General features: G+C 43.1%; 3 protein-coding genes across 5 annotated transcripts in view; 1 reads left to right on the top strand and 2 right to left on the bottom strand.

Annotated features, from left to right (window-relative positions):
• PLEK (pleckstrin) overlaps positions 1-6639 on the top strand; it is a 34890-nt gene extending 28251 nt beyond the window's left edge. Inside the window, exons 7-9 of the mRNA XM_050754495.1 lie at positions 1986-2069; positions 2925-2994; positions 4555-6639. Coding sequence (XP_050610452.1) covers positions 1986-2069; positions 2925-2994; positions 4555-4691 — 291 coding nt within the window. The 3' untranslated portion in view covers positions 4692-6639. The remainder of the gene's footprint in view (positions 1-1985; positions 2070-2924; positions 2995-4554) is intronic.
• Positions 1-20207, bottom strand: part of CNRIP1 (cannabinoid receptor interacting protein 1) — a 1091934-nt gene that overhangs the window by 96729 nt on the left and 974998 nt on the right. The gene's annotated exons all lie outside the window — the stretch shown is intronic.
• C1D (C1D nuclear receptor corepressor) overlaps positions 1-20207 on the bottom strand; it is a 377915-nt gene that overhangs the window by 348622 nt on the left and 9086 nt on the right. The window lies entirely within an intron of this gene.

Raw genomic sequence — 20207 nt, 5'->3', positions numbered from 1 at the left:
GTCCTTGCATATGACTCTGCAGGGGTTCCAGCTCCATCCTTCAGGAAGCAGAAAGTTCTTTGGAAATGAGTTCCTTTACCAAATGTTTCGCTAAAAAACTTAGGCCCATTTCTGAAAGCTTCCTTGAAGTTCCTCTGGATTTATAAAGGAGGCACTGTTTGCTAAAACCACACACGTTTTACTGCTTTCAGCACAAGTACAATGAAAAATGTTGGAAAATTTGTATACATGCTTGCCAATATGTGGTGGTTTAAAAATTACAAACAAGGCCGGGTGCGGTGGCTCACGCCTGTAATCCCAGCACTTTGGGAGGCCGTAGGCAGGTGGATCATGAGGTCAGGAGATCGAGATCATCCTGGCTAACACAGTGAAACCCCGTCTCTGCTAAAAATACAAAAAATTAGCCGGGCATGGTGGCGGGCGCCTGTAGTCCCAGCTACTCAGGAGGCTGAGACAGGAGAATGGCGTGAACCTGGGAGGCGGAGCTTGCAGTGAGCCGAGATCACACCACTGCACTCCAGCCTGGGCGATGAGCAAGACTCCATCTCAAAAAAAAAAAAAAAAAAAAAAAATTACAAATAATATTCCTTGTATTGGCAAGATAGAAACCATGTATCTTTTAATATAATATTATTTTTGGCTTCTGGAGTTAAGTTATTTGAATTTTCTGTGGGAAATCATAGAGTCAGGTTTACCGTGACAGTTTAAAATCTGCTATACACTAATGGAAATAACTTGGTAACTCATGGCAAGTACAAACAGATATGAAGCAGCTGCTGTATGCCAGGCACTGTGGCCCTGGGGAGCAAAGATAAGCAAGACACAAATTCCGCCCTTAAAACTCAGTCTAGACAATGTCAGTGTTTAATTCTATTGGGAAAGGACAAGTCGTCACCTTCTTTCTTCTTTCTTCCTTCCTCTTTCCTTCCTCCTATCTTCCTCCCCCTTTTCTCCTCCTCCTCCTCCTTCTTCTTTCTCCTCCTTCTCCTCTTCCTCCTCTTCTTCTTCCTTCTTTGTCATGTCTGTTATAGGAACATGCATTTCCACTCCTACTGCAACTACCTAAGATTTAGTTCCTAATAATTTTACGGCTGGATCGTTGTGATCCTTCCCTAATGAATTCTTTCTTACTTATTATCTTTTTCCTGGCTTTCCTTTAATCTAGCCAGCTGGTCCATCCTGTGCTTTGTCACCATATTAATCTTCTTAAATATAATTGTCATTCTTTCACTTCCTACTCAAAAGCCATCAACAACAAACCCTGCATTTTATTTCCACTGAATCCCTGTCCACTTTTCCCACCTTGCCTCTGTTGCTCTTCACAAACCCTACATTCTAGCCAGACTGGTCTTATTCAGCAATACCTGAGTATGTCTTTTGCATTCCCACCTCTGCTCTTGTGTTGTCAATTGTCCTCCTACCCACCTTTTCTTGCCCACCTAAATCCTGCATCCCACATGGATAAGTGCAGATCTTTATGAGGCTTTCTTTGATATCCAAAACCCACAATCACACATTTCTTACTTAATGCCTTTGGGATCCATTATCTATACCAATTATTTGATTTGGGCATTTGCTACTTTATATTTCAACATAAGTCATAAACTCTTTAAAGATTTTTTAAATCTTAAAACTTTTTTAAATCTTAAAAAATCATAAACTCATCTTAAGCCTCTTTATTCCCCCTACATTACCTAACATAGTACATTGTACTCAATACTGCCTTATATCATACTAAAGCTGGAAGACAATAATTAGAAATAATTCAATCCACCTCTTTGATCTAATAACATCCAAAATTATTAATTGGCTGTAGCACTATCTCCCTGACAAAGACCTAGGCTGGGGTATTGTTATCCTGGAGTTAGTATTTCATTTTCTCTTTCTTTTCTCAATTCAGCAAATAATTATCCTGTAGGTATTGTATGTGCAGAGTGATGCTGGGAATTCACCATCCTTTCTTTTGATGTTGATCCTGGATACAGGGGCATAGGAGGAAAAACTGGAAAGTGAGGAAGTTCATCCTGAGAGAAGACCCTGCCTACCTGCACTACTACGACCCTGCTGGGGTAAGATCCTGTGGTTCCTACATCCATTCAAGTAAATAAATCCACTTCATTTATAATCGGGGCTTCCTATTCCCCCTCTACTCTGTTGATATCCCCTTTTTCTCTTTACTGGCCCACTTTTTTTTTCTCCCATTCTCCTCTACCTTTTTCTATCTACTTTCAATGCAAAGATCTGAGATCTTGGGCCTCTGAGGTCAGTATAAGCTTAGGGATGGAACAAAATATCACTATATTGTAATTTATTTGGTCAACTCAACATATTGTTTCCCCAGTCTGATATTTTCAGGGGAATTAAATCAGTCATGGTTTAATATGCATAAAGGTGATAATTCCTCATCCAGATCAACTTGGAAGAGGGTATGAAATCCAGCAATTTGGGCTGTTGATTGTTGAAGAGGGCTTTTTCCACCGTAAAATGAACCACTTTGAAAGCATGAAGACAACTCTGGGTAGGGTGTTCAGCCTCTGCTTGTAGCACTGGGCTATTTGACTTCCCCTTGATGGTTATATTGCTGCATCAGGTGCATGGGACCAAAGAGCTCTGGAAACATGTAGCTCTTTTTTGGTGGGATACAGTGACCTGAGCGTCTCCACCTCTCCTGTCACTTTTCTCTAGATTGAAGTCCAGATTGACTTGCATTTTCTCATCCAGCCTCCTGGGCCCACTGAAGCAGGGTGTGGAGGATCTGGGAGGACCCTAGATTTGGAAGCAGTTTTCTTTAATCTCCTTCTGCTCTTACTTATTTTGGGGACCCTGATGTATACCAGAGTGAGTCTGGCTTTTTCACCAAGAGGATGAGGTCTGTCTGTATGCTGTATTTTGGAAACATAGCAAACAACTCCTTTCTTCTTTAGGCAGAAGATCCCCTGGGAGCAATTCACTTGAGAGGCTGTGTGGTGACTTCAGTGGAGAGCAACTCGAATGGTAAGATGAATTTCTGTGTGAGAGAGGTGTGTCCGCTCAGACTCCCCTCCCACACCTGGACATCCTAGGCCAACATTAATCAATCAATTAATTAATCAGGATAAGCAGGAATGGGCCAGGCATGGTGGCTCACACCTTTAATCCTAGCACTTTGGGAGGCTGAGGAGGGCAGATCACTTGTAGTCAGGAGTTCGAGACCAGCCTGGCTAACCTGGTGAAACCCTGTCTCTACTAAAAATACAAAAATTAGCTGGGTGTCGTGGCACATGCCTGTGAATCGTTTGAACTTGGCAGGTTGCAGTGAGCTGAGATTGTGCTACTGCAATCCAGCCTGGGAGACAGAGCAGTACTCTGTCTCCCTCCCCCACTGCCAAAAAAAAAAAAAAAAAAAAAAAAAAAAAAGAAAAGAAAAGAAAAGAAAAGAAAATAGCAGGAATGAATTTCCTGTCTGAAAACCTTGGAGAAACCAAGAGTTATTTTTTGTCTCCAAACTGCTGTCCAGGCTGTCCAGGCCTTGGGGAGTTGGATGGCTTTGTGGATGCCTCAAGCAAGTCCATAAGCAATGCTGGGAAAAATCCATCACTTCACAATGGCTTAGAAGAAGAGCAATGAAGGGGTTGTACTAGAGGACCCCAGACCACAAGGCTATGATTTGGTGCATGGAATAACCACGTGGGTGTAGTTTGACTTCTCAGGTGCTGAGGACAAATGGTATATCTGGGGAGATGTGGTTTTGACATCCCATACCCTGGTTTTGTCCTGACATTTTGGTTTGTAGTATGATCAAGGCTGACAGGAAAACATCATAATTGCAAATGCCTAGAGTTTAACTGTGCCTGAATTTGCCCACCTCCACTCCCACCACCTAGAATTATACTTTGGTTTTGGGGCAGAGAGCATGCTGGTTCTTTATTTGATTTGTGATGTTTTAAGCCTTGTCACAGTATTGACCAGGTTATTGCCTTTTAGTCTTCAGCAGAACTCTGACTTAGCCCTTGATGCAAAACAGTTCAGGTTATACTTGTGGTACTATTGGTAGGTCTGGCTTTGTGTATGTATGTAAACATATATATATACACACACACACATATTATAAATATAAATATATAAATGTATATTATAAATATAAATCTATATTAACAGAAAGACAGGTAGATAGATAGATATCAGGAGCAACCCTTGATTTATATTATGAGCAGAGGGAAGGTACCCATTAGGAACTATTAGAGGTTACTCATTAAACACTGTTGCTATACCAAGGTGAGAAATTTAGTTTGCCTGTAAACTATGAAAGAAAATGTTTCTCCTTAAGTGTTTTACCTGTTTCTTAAAAATACATATACACACACAATCATACTGTGTATCTACTGTATCAATACTATACATATAACTGTGCAATGAATTATTGTATAATCATACCTTGTTTGTATGTTTGAAAGCCACATAGTCAATTTCCTTAGAACACGAAGAAAACAGAGATTTCGTGGCTTGCAGAGAAGGGTGGACCAAGTGGTCTTTCTGATGCCCGTGTGTGCTACCATTCTCCTTCTCTTTCCCCAGGCAGGAAGAGTGAGGAAGAGAACCTTTTTGAGATCATCACAGCAGATGAAGTGCACTATTTCTTGCAAGCGGCCAGCCCCAAAGAGCGCACAGAGTGGATCAAAGCCATCCAGGTGGCCTCCCGAACTGGGAAGTAAAGACACTCCTGCATTCCTCCTCCCCTCCTGCGGGAAGCCCACGGACAAGCTCAGTCCAGGACCTGTCCACTTCCGTGACAAATCAACGGGAAAGAGCCCAGGGGTGGGAAGTTTTCATGTGCAGGGGGGCTGAATGTAACTCATCACGTGGCGCACAAGCTTCCCCTGCATCCTATTGCTCACTGCAGCCGCTCCGCCCCTCTCCATGACCCCCAAGCAGATAGAACAAGCTGTGCAGCCTCAGTAGGCTGCTTGCCCTCTCCAGGCCTCAGGGCCTCTTCTGGAAAATGAAGAAATTCAACTAGGAGATTCCTGAGGTTCTCCCAGCTTAAAAAAAAAAAAAAAAAAAAAAAAGTCTCCCCTGTGATTCTAACACTCACAGAAGTGAAAGCGTATCTAGTTGATCTGCTGGTGTCCTTCCTTGGCTAAGTCTTGGCCTTCGGTTATCTTGAAATGCACCAGAACCGGAGCCAAGGCTTCCCTCTGAAACTGTTGCTGATCTGTAGTACCAGGAAGAAACCTCTTTTGTTCTCTTCTACTTGCTCTTGGCCTCAAGATCGTGTAACAAAACGAAGGAGAGCTCTCTTCTTTCTTCCTCATCCTACTCAAAAACTTCCCGAGAGCAGTGGTGGCTTTGAGGGTTTTGGCTTCTATTACTTTTCACAGCCTGGAAAGTTGTATCTTCTGGGAAAGAGACCCGGGGAGGCCAGGAGTAGCTGAGGGTCTTTTCTGTGCCCTGAAGCCGCCCAGAGGAGGCCTATTCCACCCTGGGTTGAGGCTGATCTGAGAGGGTCTCCCTTTGTTCCTTTCTGGAGCATTTCTCTAACGTTTATTACAATTAGGAGGGGGACCCCACATCTGTGAGATTCTGTTTCAGTTGAGGTTTACAGAAAAAAAAAAGTGGTCAGATGGGTTCCCCCCATGGGTGAGAGCCCTGGGCAACTGCCTGGTGAGTGTGTCTTCCGGCAGCTGCAGGAAGTGGAGGGGCTGAACTACCAGCCAGCTCGCTGGATGATGGGTTAATTCAACAACTGCACTGAAAGGACTCAGAGCCACGCAGAACCTCTGAGAGGGACTGTTAGCATTGCGCAGCATCTTCAGTTCTCCAGTTAATGATATTCTGTTTGTGCCTCAGCTTTAAGCACAAGTAGCAGCAGCTCCTGCTTGAGTTCTGAGGGCATCGTGGCCCTATGATTAACCAGAGTGATCTAACCTAGACTAAAATTGGGAACTTGTGTGCAATTTTTGACCTGACCACTAACTAGTGTGATTCTTCTCCAAGACTGAGAAAGGCAGCACCCATTGAAGCAGATATGTGTGTGAAAGTATATTTTTCTTTTTTTTTTTTTGAGACGGAGTCTCTCTCTGTAGCCCAGGCTGGAGTGCAGTGGCCGGATCTCGGCTCACCGCAAGCTCTGCCTCCCGGGTTTACGCCATTCTCCTGCCTCAGCCTCCTGAGTAGCTGGGACTACAGGCGCCCGCCACCTCGCCCGGCTAGTTTTTTTTTTTGTATTTTTTAGTAGAGACGGGGTTTCACGGTGTTAGCCAGGATGGTCTTGATCTCCTGACCTCGTGATCTGCCCGTCTCGGCCTCCCAAAGTGCTGGGATTACAGGCTTGAGCCACCGCACCTGGCCGAAAGTATATTTTTCAATTCCAGATTTTTAATTTTAAGGCCCCAGGAAAGAAAGGAGAGTAGAACCTTTTTCCTCATTTTATCAACTCTTCTCTTGCCCTCCCTCAATTCCCCTGTAACATTCCTGAGGCTGTTCCTACTCCTAGATGGTTTTATCAATAGCCTAGAGGTAAAGAACTGTCTTTTTCTCTGATTCTTTAATAAATTGTCTTTATAGAATGTGCACAAGTTTTTCTACACTCAGTGTTAAAGTATTTATTAATGGGAAGTCAACTTAATGTTTTGAAATAAATATATGACTCTGTTTAATGCATTTTTGGTGTGATGACTCTGTTTTCCCTTCTATTGATAACTCTCCCCTCTGGCCGGGCATGGTGACTCATGCCTGTAATCCCAACATTTGAGGGGCCAAGGCGGGTGGATCACTTGAGATCAGGAGTTCGAGATCAGCCTGGCCAACATGGTGAAACCCCATCTCTACTAAAAAAACCAAACAAACAAATGACTCTCCTTTCTTACAACTCAGTTTTATTTACTAAGGGTAACACTATCTTTTATTTTTCATCATCACAATAGCTTTATGATTCTTTTTTATTATTATACTTTAAGTTCTGGGGTACATGTGCACAACATGCAGGTTTGTTACATAGGTATACATGTGCCTTGTTGATTTGCTGCACCCATCAACTCATCATTTACATTAGGTATTTCTCCTAATGCTATCCCTCCCCCAGTTCTCCACCCCCAAACAGACCCCAGTGTGTGATGTTTCCCTCCCTATGTCCATGTGTTCTCATTGTTCAGTTCCCACTTATGAGTGAGAACATGTGGTGTTTGTTTTTCTCTTTTTGTATTAGTTTGCTGAGAATGATGGTTTGCAACTTCATCCATGTCCCTGCAAAGGACATGAACTCATCCTTTTTTATGACTACGTGGTATTCCATGGTGTATATGTGCCACATTTTCTTTATCCAGTCTATCATTGATGGGCATTTGGGTTGGTTCCAAGACTTTGCTTTTGTGAAGATTGCTGCAATAAACCTACGTGTGCATGTGTCTTTATAGTAGAATTATTTATAATCTTTGGCTATATACCCAGTAATAAGAGTGCTGTGTCAAATGGCATTTCTAGTTCTAGATCCGTGAGGAGTCGCCACAGTCTTCCACAATGGTTGAACTAATTTACACTCCCACCAACAGTGTAAAAGTGTTCCTATTTCTCCACATCCTCTCCAGCCTCTGGTGTTTCCTGACTTTTTAATGATCAACCTTCTAACTGGGGTAAGATAGTATCACATTGTGGTTTTGATTTGCTTTTCTCTAATGACCAGTGATGATGAGGATTTTTTCGTAAGTTTGTTGACTGCATAAATGTCTTCTTTTGAGAAGTGTCTCTTCATATCCTTTGCCCATTTTGTGATGGGATTGTTGGTTTTTTTCTTGTACATTTAAGTTCTTTGTAGATTTTGGATATTAGCCCTTTGTCAGATCCATAGATTGCAAAAATTTTCTCCCAATCTGTAGGTTGCCTGTTCACTCTGATGTTAGTTTCTTTTGCTGTGCAGAAGCTCCTTAGTTTAATTAGATCCCATTTGTCTGTTTTGACTTTTGTTGCCATTGCTTTTGGTGTTTTAGTCATGAAGTCTTAGCCCATGCTTATGTCCTGAATGGTATTGCCTAGGTTTTCTTCTAGGGATTTTATGGTTTTATGTCTTGCATTTAAGCCTTTAATCCATCTTGAGTTAATTTTTGTATAAGGTGTAAGGAAGGGATCCAGTTTCAGCTTTCTGCGTATGGCTAGTCAGTTTTCCCAGCACCATTTATAAAATAGGGAATCCTTTTCCCATTGCTTGTTTTTGTCAGGTTTGTCAAAGAGCAGATGGTTGCCGGGCGCGGTGGCTCAAGCCTGTAATCCCAGCATTTTGGGAGGCTGAGACGGGTGGATCACAAGGTCAGAAGATCGAGACCACCCTGGCTAACACGGTGAAACCCCGTCTCTACTAAAAATTTAAAACGAGCCGGGCGAGGTGGCGGACGCCTGTAGTCCCAGCTACTCGGGAGGCTGAGGCAGGAGAATGGCGTAAACCCAGGAGGCGGAGCTTGCGGTGAGCTGAGTTCGTGCCACTGCACTCCAGCCTGGGCGACAGAGCGAGACTCTGTCTCAAAAAAAAAAAAAAAAAAAAAAAAAAAAAAAAAAAAAAAAAAAAAAAAAGAGCAGATGGTTGTAGATGTGTGGCGTTATTTCTGAGGCCTTTGTTCTGTTCCATTGGTCTATATATCTGCTTTAGTAACAGTACCATGCTGTTTTGGTTACTGTAGCCTCGTAGTATAGTTTGAAGTCAGGTAGCATGATGCCTCCAGCTTTGTTCTTTTTGCTTAGGATTGTCTTGGCTATGCAGGCCATTTTCTGGTTCCATATGAAATTTAAAGTAGTTATCCATCAAGCTGCTCTTGACTTTCTTCACATAATTAGAAAAACCTACTTTAAATTTCAATGAAACCAAAAAAGAGCCTGTATAGCCAAGACAATCCTAAGCAAAAAGAACAAAGCTGGAGGCATCAGGCTGCCTGACTTCAAGCTATACTACAAGGCTACAGTAACCAAAACAGCATGGTACTGGCACTAAAGCAGATATACAGACCAATGGAACAGAACACAGGCCTCAAAAATAACACCACACATCTACAACCATCTGATCTTTGACAAACTTGATTAAAACAGTGAATGGGGGAAAGGATTCCCTATTTAATAAGTGGTGTTGGGAAAACTGACTAACCATATGCAGAAAGCTGAAACTGGATCCCTTCCTTACACCTTATACAAAAATTAACTCAAGATGGATTAAAGGCTTAAATGTAAGACATAAAACCATAAAAACCCTGGAAGAAAACCTAGGCAATATCATTCAGGACATAGGCATGGGCAAAGACTTCAAGACTAAAACATCAAAAGCAATGGCAACAAAAGCCAAAATGGATAAATGGGATCTAGTTAAACTAAAGAACTTCTACACAGCAAAAGAAACTATCATCAGAGTGAACAGGAAACCTACAGAATGGGAGAAAATTTCTGCAATCTATCCATCGTGACACAGGGCTAATATCCAGAATCTACAAAGAAACAAATTTGGAATAAAAAACCAACAACTTTATCAAAAGTGGGTGAAAGATATGAAGAGACACTTTTCAAAAGAAGACATTTATGTGGCCAACAAACCTATGAAAAAAGGCTCATCCTCACTGGTCATTAGAAAAATGCAAACCAAAACCACAATGTGATACCATCTCACCCCAGTTAGAATGTTGATCACAAAAAGTCAGGAAACAACAGAGGCTGGAGAGGATGTGGAGAAAGAGGAATGCTTTTACACTGTTGGTGGGAGTGTAAATTAGTTCAACCTTTGTGGAAGACAGTGTGGCGATTCCTCAACGATCTAGAACTAGAAATGCCATTTGACACAGCAATCTTATTACTGTGTATATACCCAAAGGATTATAAATAATTAGACACATGCTAATGTATGTTTATAAAGACACATGCTAATGTATGTTTATGGCAGCACTGTTCACCATAGCAAAGACTTGGAACCAACCCAAATCCCCGTCAATGATAGACTGGATAAAGAAAATGTGGCACATATGCATCATGGAATACTATGCAACCTTTAAAAAAGGATGAGTTCATGTCCTTTGCAGGGACATAGATGAAGCTGGAAACCATCATTCTCAGCAAACACAGGAACAGAAAACCAAACACCACATGTTCTCACTCATAAATGGGAGTTGAACAATGAGGACACATGGACACAGGGAGGGGAACATCACACACCAGAGCCTGTTGAGGAGTTGGGGGCTAGGGAGGGGACAGCATTAGGAGAAATACCTAATGTAGATGACGGGTTGTTGGGTGTAGCAAACCACTGCGGCACTTGTATCACTTGTATACCTATGTAACAAACCTGCACATTCTGCACATGTATCCCAGAACTTCAAGTATAAGAAAAAAACAGAAAATACATTACTGATTTAAGGAGAGATATTAAGCTTCTCTTGTAGATACACACAGAAATATACACACATACAGTGGCTAAAATTCTACCCACAGAGAATGGTTTCCAAAAGCAGAAAGAGGAACTTCCTTGGGTTAAAATAGCAACAGTGAGCCAGGCGAGGTGGTATACGCTTGTCAGCTTACTTGAGAGACTGAGATAGGAGGATCCCTTGAGACCAGAAGTTCAAGGCTATAGTACGCAATCATCATGCCTATGAATAGTCACTGCACTCCAGCCTGTGGACCATAGTGAGACCCCATCTCTAAAAAACAAGCAGACAAACAAAACCCCAGTCTCTTCATGTTTGTTTGTATCAAGCTAAGCAGAGCGTCATCATCATTTCTTTTGGATGTTGTGTGAGGCCTGATATAGACAGTCCTCATCAGCCTTAGGGTAAAAAGAAAATCACTAAAGTAATTACTTAATATTTTGGATTTCATTGTGTGTTCTGCTTTAAATAAGGAATTTCGGAACTGCGAGGTGTATTGGGAGATGTCACAGAGGAAAGGGTAGAAGAAAGAGAAAGAAAATTATGAGGAAGTTAATTTAGCTTCTTTAAAAAAATAAACTTAGTGTGAAATTATAGCCCTCGGTGGTTTTGGCTCAGTTTCAGGGTAAACGGAAGGTAAAATTTAGCTGTCACTGAGGGAGAAAAAAGAGGATGGGAGGAGAAGTTTTCTAACACCACATTTGCTATTTAATTTGAGCTGTGGTAAGTTTCAAGGGGAAAATGCACAGGGCCATTAACGGGAGGTCAAGTGATAGAGTGAGAAAGGCAGTGGTCTTGGAGCCTGGAGCCTCAGTTTGAATCCCTGGTTTTACTGCATTTGTGACCTCTCTTGAGTATCAGTTTCTTTGTCTCTAAAAAGAAAGTAATATTCCTCTCATAGGGTTGTTAGGACTAAATGAAAGAATACCTGTAAGTCACCTGAAACAGGTGGGCACTCCACAAGTTCTGGTTTCCTTTCTTCTGACCCCTCTGCTGCAGAAGGTACTCGTGGCAATCTACACTCTGTAGCAGTGGCTTTCGACTTTTGGTCTGTGTCAGAATTGCCTGTGGAATTTTTTCATGGAACGTACGCCTGAGGCCCAAATTTAGGAATTCTGATTTCCTAAGCGTGCAGTAGGGTCTATATACTTTCACTACTGCTTTTTAAAAAAAAATCGGTAATTTTCACCAAAATTAAAGTTAAAAGCTACTGATAAATTGCTTGACTCTCCACTGCTTACAGTTCAGACACTGGTGCAATAGCCTGGCATCTAAGGCCTTCACAAACTGGCCCTGACTTCCCTTTCCAGAAGGATGTCCCCTTTGCCTTCCTTTCACTCCAGACATACCGGCCTCTTCATGGTCCTTGGAGGGTTGTCAGCTTTTGCAACCTTGTCTTGCCTATATAACCCCATGGCCTAGAACATTCTCTGCTCCAGCTCTGTTTCTCTCATTCTTCTTTATTCTTGAAGGCTTAGCCCTCCCTGTTATTCATTGCACTTTTCCCCACTTCCATGGTAGACCCTCTGCCACAGAATTTCTCTACTATCTATTTGCACCAGGCATTTACAAATAGTCACATACCATGTTGGATGTTTTAGGGTTTGTGTTTTTTGGGGTCAGAAAAGTATTCATGCTTCATAACTGTTTCAATCCTTTCTAATGCTTAATACGGTGCTTATGCATAGTGGGTGCCTATCAATAGCTGTTGGAATGAAGTAATCACCGTCATCATGAGGAGGCTCCTTACGCAGGCATACCGTGTTTTACTGCGTGTTGCTTTATTGCGCTCCTCAGAGATTGCAGTTTTTACAAATGTCAGGTTTCTGGCAACCCTGCATGGAGCAGGTCTATCGGCACCGTTTTTCCAACAGCGTGTGGTCACTTTGTGTCTCTGTGGCACATTTTGGTAATTCTTGCAATATTTCAAACTTTTTCACGCTTATTCTATCTGTTATGGTGATCTTTGAGGTTACTATGTGATCGGTGATCTTTGAGGTTACTATTGTTATTGTGTTGGGACACTATGAACCATGCCCATCTAAGTCTGCAAACTTAATAAACGTCTGCTGACTGTTCCACTGACTGGCTGTTCCCCATCTCTCTCCCTTTCCTCAGGCCTCACTATTCTTTGAAACACAACAATATTGAAATTAGGCCAATTAATAACCCCACAATGGCCTCTAAGTGTTCAAGTCACAGGAAGAGTCCCACATCTGTCACTTAAAATCAGAAGCTAGAGGTGATTACTCTCAGTGAGGAAGGCGTGCTGGCAGCCGAGACAGGCTGAAAGCCAGGACTCGTGTGTCAGACAGTTAGCCAAGTTGGGAGTTCAGAGGAGGAGCTCCTGGAGGAAATTAAAAGTAAGTATAACTGTGGTGAATGCATTAATGATAAGGAAGTGAAGCAGCCTTATTGCTGCCATGGAGAAAGTTTCAGTGGCCTGAATAGAAAATCAGGCCTGGCGTGGTGGCTCACGCCTGTAATCCCAGCATTTTGGGAGGCCAAGGTGGGCTGATCGCCTGAGCTCAGGAGTTTGAGACCTGTCTGGGCAACATGGTGAAACTCCGTCTCTACCAAAAATACAAAAAATTAGCCGGCATGGTGGCATGAGCCTGTGGTCCTGGCTGCTTGGAAGGCTGAGGTGGGAGGATCTCTTTGGCCCGGAGGTCGAAGCTTCAGTGAGGTGAGATTGTGCCACTGCACTCCAGCCTGGGTGACAGAGGGAGACCCTGTCTCAAAACAGAAAATCAAACCAGTCACGACATTCCCTTCAGCTAAAGCCTAATCCAGAGCAAGGCCCTCAACATTGAGGCAAGACTCTCCACCAGCAAAAAGATTATGACTCGCTGAAGGCTCAGATGATTGTTAGTATTTTTTTTTTTAGCAATAACGTAATTTTAAATGAAGGTTTGTACATTGTTTTCCTAGACATAATGCTATTGCGTACTTCATAGACTACAGTGTAGTGTAAACATAACTTTTATATACACTGGGAAGCCAGAAAAATTGTGTGACTCCCTTTATTGTGATATTTCAGTAGTTGGAACTGAACCTGTAATATCTCCAAGGTATGCCGTGTATTGATGTGAGCTTAGGAAGATCACTGCAGCTGTGATAGAAAACCTGTCCTGTCTGCTACCGCCGTCCTGCATACTTTATGTTAACTCAGTTAACCTTCATAACAACCTCAGGTTTTACCATATTATTCCCATTTTACAGATGAGGATATTGTGGCACAGAGAGGTGAAGTGACTTGTTCAAGGTCACACAACTAGGAATTGACAGAGTCAGTGTTCTTGCTCATTTTGGCTGATCCCAGAGTTCATGCTTTTAATTCTCATTTTAAAATTCCCCTTCATTATATCAGCTAGAGTTTAGGTAGCACTTACTGTGACTGCCAGGGTCTTTGCTGTATACCATACAAATTTCTCACTTAATTTGCACAGCAATCACCTGAGGCAGCTTCATTCACATTTTACACATGAAGAAGATGAGGTTAATCAGCTTGCTCAAAAGCCCTAGGCCGGTAGTGGAAAGAGATTCAAATCCAGGTCCACCTGGCTTCTGAATCCATGCACTGAAGCACTTGGCTCCGTCATGGGTCTATTTAGTTCATGCCACCCTTTGGCTAGCTATCTTGTTGCCATGGGAACCCCTGGCTTATTGTACCCACCACTCATGTCCTATCAGCTGCGGCAACATTTCCCCTTAGGCCACAGCCAGCCATGACATTGTGTTCTAGGCTTTTCTTTGTTTAAAGGAAAACCTCTATGGTCAGATACAGCTAAGCAAGTAGCTCTGCCCTACTGATACTGGTTTTGAGGCTTCTGGGGATTTTATTCTCTAACATCATGCCACAAAACATTTTCCTGATAGCATGCACGTGTCTATTTATATATACATACTTGTGCATGTGTGTATGTACTTGCAACTTTTTAAGCCTAAGTCTACTGATGATAAGCACTAGGTTTATGCCCTGTGAAGAACAGCTTGATAGTTTCTTGAAAAGTTAAACGCACACCATTCACTTACTCATAGATATACACCCAAGAGAAAAAACTGCTGTGTGAGCAAAAGCCGTGTTTTGTCAATAGCATGAAAACAAAGAACGTAATAAAAAGGAGAGGTGCTTTACCAAATATATGTGATGGCAAATAAATACATGAAAAGATGCTCATTGTCATCAGTCTTTAGGGAAATGCAAATTAAACCTATAATGAGATACTACTGCATGCTGATTAGAATGTCCAAAGTTATAAGGACTGACAACTCCAAGTGTTGACAAGAGTGTGGAGGAATTGAAGCTCTCATACACTGCTGGTGGGAAAGTAAAATGTACAACCACTTTGGAGAACAGCTTGATAGTTTCTTAAAAAGCTAAACACACAGCACGTACTCTACTCCTAGATATATATCCAAGAGAAACGAATGCCTATGTCCATACAAGACTTGTACATTAATGTTCATTGCAGCCTTCTTTGTAATTATCAAAACAGGAAACAACCTGCATGTCAAACAACAGGTTAACAGAGAAACAAATTCTGTATATTCATACAATGGTATACTTCTCAGCGACGAAAATAAATGAACTATTGCTATGTGCAACATGAATGAATCTCAAAATGAGTATGGTAAGTGAAAAAGGTCAGATAAAAACGAGTACATTCTGTGTATCTTTGATGAAAATTTCTAGAAAATGCAAATAACAGAAAATAGACCAGTGGTTGCCTGGGTGTTACAGGATTCCTTTAATGCTGCTTTTCCAGCCAGAAATCTCTGTGGCTGCTTTTGCCTCTGCTCAGGCCTTGCTTGGGGTCCGCTGGGCTCACTCTGTCTGCTCAGCCCGGCAAGCTGGGCTCAGCTCATGCTCAGGCTGGGATCCTGCACCCACTGTGGCTCCACTCTCAGCCCATGGTTGAATAAGGTGTGCCACAAGCGGCTTCCACCTTGGACACCAGAATCTAGACAAGGGGAACGTGGTGGTGCCCAAAAACTCAGAGATGGCAGCATTCGCGGAGCCCCAAAGGGTGTTACAGCTCTTGCTCGGGGAGTCCCGAGGTCTGAGCCCCTAAGAGATGTTGCAGCTCTTCACTCCCCTAGCTTGGCAAGTGGGAGCATGTCACAGCTCTCTTTCTCCTATAGTCTGGTGAGCAGGTGTGTGTGTTACAAACCCTTTTATTCCCACTGCCTGCATCTCAGTGGGCAGAAGGATGGGTTACAGCTCATTCATTTCTGTCACCTGCAGCTAGGTGAACAGGAGGATTAGCGCCCATTTGCTTCCACTGCCTGCAGCTTGATGAATGGGAGGGTGCAGCACCAGCAGCTGTTTTCACCTTTTTCATTCCATTCATCAGGTTCTGGGTTCTTTTTTTTTTTTTTTTTTTTTTGAGACGGAGTCTCGCTCTGCCGCCCAGGCTGGAGTGCAGTGGCCGGATCTCAGCTCACTGCAAGCTCCGCCTCCCGGGTTCACGCCATTCTCCTGCCTCAGCCTCCCGAGTAGTTGGGACTACAGGCGCCCGCCACCGCGCCCGGCTAGTTTTTTGTATTTTTTTTAGTAGAGACGGGGTTTCACCGTGTTAGCCAGGATGGTCTCGATCTCCTGACCTCGTGATCCGCCCGTCTCGGCCTCCCAAAGTGCTGGGATTACAGGCTTGAGCCACCGCGCCCGGCCAGGTTCTGGGTTCTTATCCCACAACCAAGAGGAATGAGGTACATGGACACTGGAGAGTAAGTAAGGCAGAGAAGAATTTTATTGAGTGACAGAAGGAAAGCTCTCAGTTGTGAGGGGATCCTGAGTTGGTAGCTGTCTGTGTGGATAAGTCTGGGGTTTTCATGGCCTTAGAATGGGAGAATGCATGCTGATTGGTCCATGGGTGGTCTTTGGAAAAAGCACCATTCGATTGGTTAAAAAGCATCATCCAGAAGGAACCAATCAAGAAAGACAGGGTAAGATGGGGATAGGAGGTCTCACTCTGGTCATGGACCCTATCTGGAACAGGCGGCTCAGTTTATCAGACTTCAGGCCATCTTTGGCTTGATGGTTGGGTTTCACTGGGGACCTGTCCCTGTTAGCCTAGGAATTTGTCTGTCTCCTGTTGCTATCATGAGGATGAGGGGAGGGCAGTGAGGAATAATTGGTGGAAGGAATTAAAAAGGGAAAATAAAATTTTTGAGAGGAATGGATTTGCCCATACAGCTTGATTGCAGTAATGGTTTTTACAGGTAGACACATATATCAAAACTTGACAAACTGTATACTTTAAATAGATGTCGTTTACTGTATGTCAGTTATATCCCAATGAAGCCATGCTTTGCACATACAAGGCTGTGAATCTGGGGACTGGCAGACACAGCGCCCTGTAGTGTGAGTAGCTGCCCAGGACTTTCTTTGCTGAGTTGCCCTGCTCTCAGCACTTTTCAGGGGCTGGCCCAGAAGTCAGCAGGATTTAAAGCACCATCCCTCATGTCTGGTGAGGGGAGCAGCATCCAATGGCAGCAAGATCGTCTGTCAGCAGAGGGAATCTCAGGCAGCTTCACTCCAGTTCTTATGATGGCAGGAGCCTGGCCTTGCAGCTTTAGAAAGATTGTCAAGCTAAAGACTTAATATTAGGAGGGCGCCTGATTAATACTCAAAGAGTGAGAACTCTCAGTTAGCCTGAACTTTGCATCCCCAAAGCATTGTGGTATATCCAAATTTCGCTTGTGCAGGGATGGAGGAGGAAATGGGGGAATGTGGAAGGGAGTGAGGCGTGTCTGAGCAGAGTCAAGACATCACCAGGAAGTTGTTTTCCTAAACACCCCCAACCCCAAATCTCTCACATTGACCTGCTTTGCTGTAACTTGCCTCTTTTCTTTTAAAAATGAAATGTAGCTGAAAATTCCTGTTATTTTGGAGCTCTGATCAGTGGAGTTTTGCTTAGTTAAAAGTTTCTTGTAACTGGAGAAGTTCCCTCTGAATGACAGCTCAGAGGAAATAGAGTTTCTGAAGTGTGCAAACCCGTAAAGCCAAACAGCTTCCCAAACAAGACCAGAGTGACACAGAGGTGGTGAACCTAGCAGTGGAGAGCTCACCCTGAGACAGAAGCACTGTTTGCTTTGTGTTCAGACAGGGAGCCTGTAGAAGACACTAACAGAGGATCATCTGCTGGAGTTGAATGATTTTAAATGATTCTGAATTTTTCTACCACTTCTACAGAAGGGTTTAATATCTCATAATCTGTAGACAGGTTAAATACCAGACCTGCTTCATCGGTTCCTAACTAACCTCTCTGAGCCTTGTATATGCATCTGTGATATGAGGATATTGATACTTAGCTTGCACTGTGGATGTGAGGATTAAATAAGATAATGTAAATAAAGCAACACTAACGTGGATGTTCAATATATGGTAGTTTAACAAGATGTTAACATGAGATTCTTTTTGTCTCTATTCAGTTGAAGCTCTCAAAAGAACCAGAACCAATAGTAGGTGGCAAGTACTCCCACATCAAAGCAATGTGGGACTTGCAAAGGGATGGCCAAAAGCCAGTTCTGCAACTCTTAGCTCTTCTCCCATCTGGAAGATCTAAAAAGACTGAAGAACCTCAAGAGGCTAGGTGAAAATTAGAGAAATAGTTTCTTTGGGGCAAACAGTTGCAGTGCAATGGAATTTTTCTTTCCCCTCCATGGGGTGGTGGGAGGGTGCTACCCTTTACCCCAAGCAGACTGTGAGGTGCTTCAAGAAGCCTCTGACTTTGACCTGTGTCAACCAGAATCTGTGTAGCCCAGAGGCTGGTGGCAGATCATGCCTGGAAACAGCCTAAAGGCCAGAGGCTGTGGCTGACTGGTGCCCTGGTGGTGGAGGAAATGGTTTCACTGGAATCAGCCTGTGCTCCTGTATTGCCAGGGTAAAGGTTGCCTGAGTGAGTGCTTCCCATTGCAGACAAGCAGAATAAGGCCCTATGGGGCTGGCGAAAATCCTGCCAAAGAGGACTGCCTGAACAGCAGGGGTATGATCTCAACAAAGGGGGTGACCACCCGATTCTCAGAGGCTGAAAGAGAAAATGTAGGCAGCCAGCAACAGGAACACAGGTGGCTTGCCTCACGGGAAGTGCATCTGAATGCTGCTGGGGTGAGGGTGGGGGTGAGGGGTAGAATAAATGTTTCTAAGCCCTCCTCCAAAAGGCAGCTTTGAATACCTACAAGCTGACAGGAGACCAATACTAGGTTAGGTTGGCACCAAGAAAGTATGACCTTTCCTGCCCCTGGCTCCCATTTGCCCCCAGCCTGCCTCATTTCTGGAAGAGCTGAAGAAAGCAGGGACAGGCACAGGACAGGGAAATAGAGAGGACCTTGCCACATTGGCCACCCTGCCCACTACAGGCTTCTCCAGCCTCGCAGTCCCGACTTGAAAAAGGCAGATTTCTTAACCTTATATGCGATTCAGGGTATTGGATGGAATGTTATATTTTAATTACTGAGTCAAGATGGTTTTGGGACTCAAAGTAGCTGAAAGTCTTTTTATTCTCTAAGAGAGATGGGGATATGATAGAACCTGCCTGACAGTCCATGCTGGGGTGGGGAAAGAACTGATTTGAGTGGGTTATGGGAGGAAAAAAATTAAAGGCTTATTCTGATGGCCTCCTAGGAACCTGGCTTATTCAACATAATTGTTATAGTAGCTATTGTTATAGGGAGATCTTATTCACAAAGACGAATGTGGCAGTCTTGAAGGTTTGCTCACCGCATATTCCCAGCTCTCTGTCTTCCAGGGACATGATAGGGCTGTACTTCCCAGCCCTTGGGTTTGGGAAGTACAATCAGTTCGCTGTTGAGCATTTCATTGTGGTGTAAGATCCTCTGGAGCTCTCTTTTCTCTATCAATGTACAGACCCACCCTACAGCCACTGTGTAGCCACATGTAGCCACTGAGCACTTGAAACTGGCTAGTCCACATTGAGATGTGCCATAAGTGACAAGGACATACCAGATTTTAAAGACTTAGTACAAAAATGCATGTAAAATATCTCATCAATAATTTTTGTATTTTACAACTTGTTGAAAAGATGTTATTTTGAATATAGTGGGTAAATTAAAAATATTACTGAAATTAATTTTGCGTGCTTCTTTTTACAGTTTAAAATATGGCTATTACAAAAGTTAGAATCACACAGGTGACTCACATTCGTGCCTTGTGTTATGTTTTAATTGGACAATGTGGTTCCTGACAGTTATTCCTTTTTCAGTCTGCATGGTTCCTAAAGTGAGGCTGTCAAAAACATGGGTAGATACCACAGACAACCGACAATGGGTGCATAATGGAGCAATGATAAGTGTTTGCTGTTTTAAAGCACTGGGGCTTGAGGTTGCTTGTTATTGCATCATGCATACCTTGGCTATCTCAGTTGATTTAGCGGGGAGGAGAAATGCAGCAGAAGTGAACTCACTCACCATCCTATCCTCTGAAATCTCCACAAATGTCTACTTTTCTTATTTAGTCCCTCATCTCCATGCCCAACAACTGGAAATGTCAGAATCATTTTAGACTTTTCTTCATCCTCTGTATTGGACTCTGGTTGAGTAGTAATTCAGGAGAATGGCAAATCTAATATCACTGTGTGCGTTTTCCTTTATCATCAATGTCTGGACACACAAGGGAGATAACTTTCTGCTTGTCTTGGTTTTGGGTACCAGTGAGGCCATCGTAAGGCCAGAAGACTCACTGCCTTAGTTTGGCCATGTGTTTCCTGTTACAGTGAGTGGTGCTGTTGGATAAAGCAGACACACTCTTTCTGTTGTGCCTCTTTTCCCATTTCCTGCAAAGTTGTAAGGTGCTGGGATTGCCACAGCAGATGTAAC

Source organism: Macaca thibetana, chromosome 13 (genome assembly GCF_024542745.1).
Source record: "Macaca thibetana thibetana isolate TM-01 chromosome 13, ASM2454274v1, whole genome shotgun sequence".
Lineage (NCBI taxonomy): Eukaryota > Metazoa > Chordata > Mammalia > Primates > Cercopithecidae > Macaca > Macaca thibetana.
The sequence above is the reverse complement of the archived record's forward strand: the minus strand, read 5'-3'. Positions and strand labels throughout refer to the sequence as shown.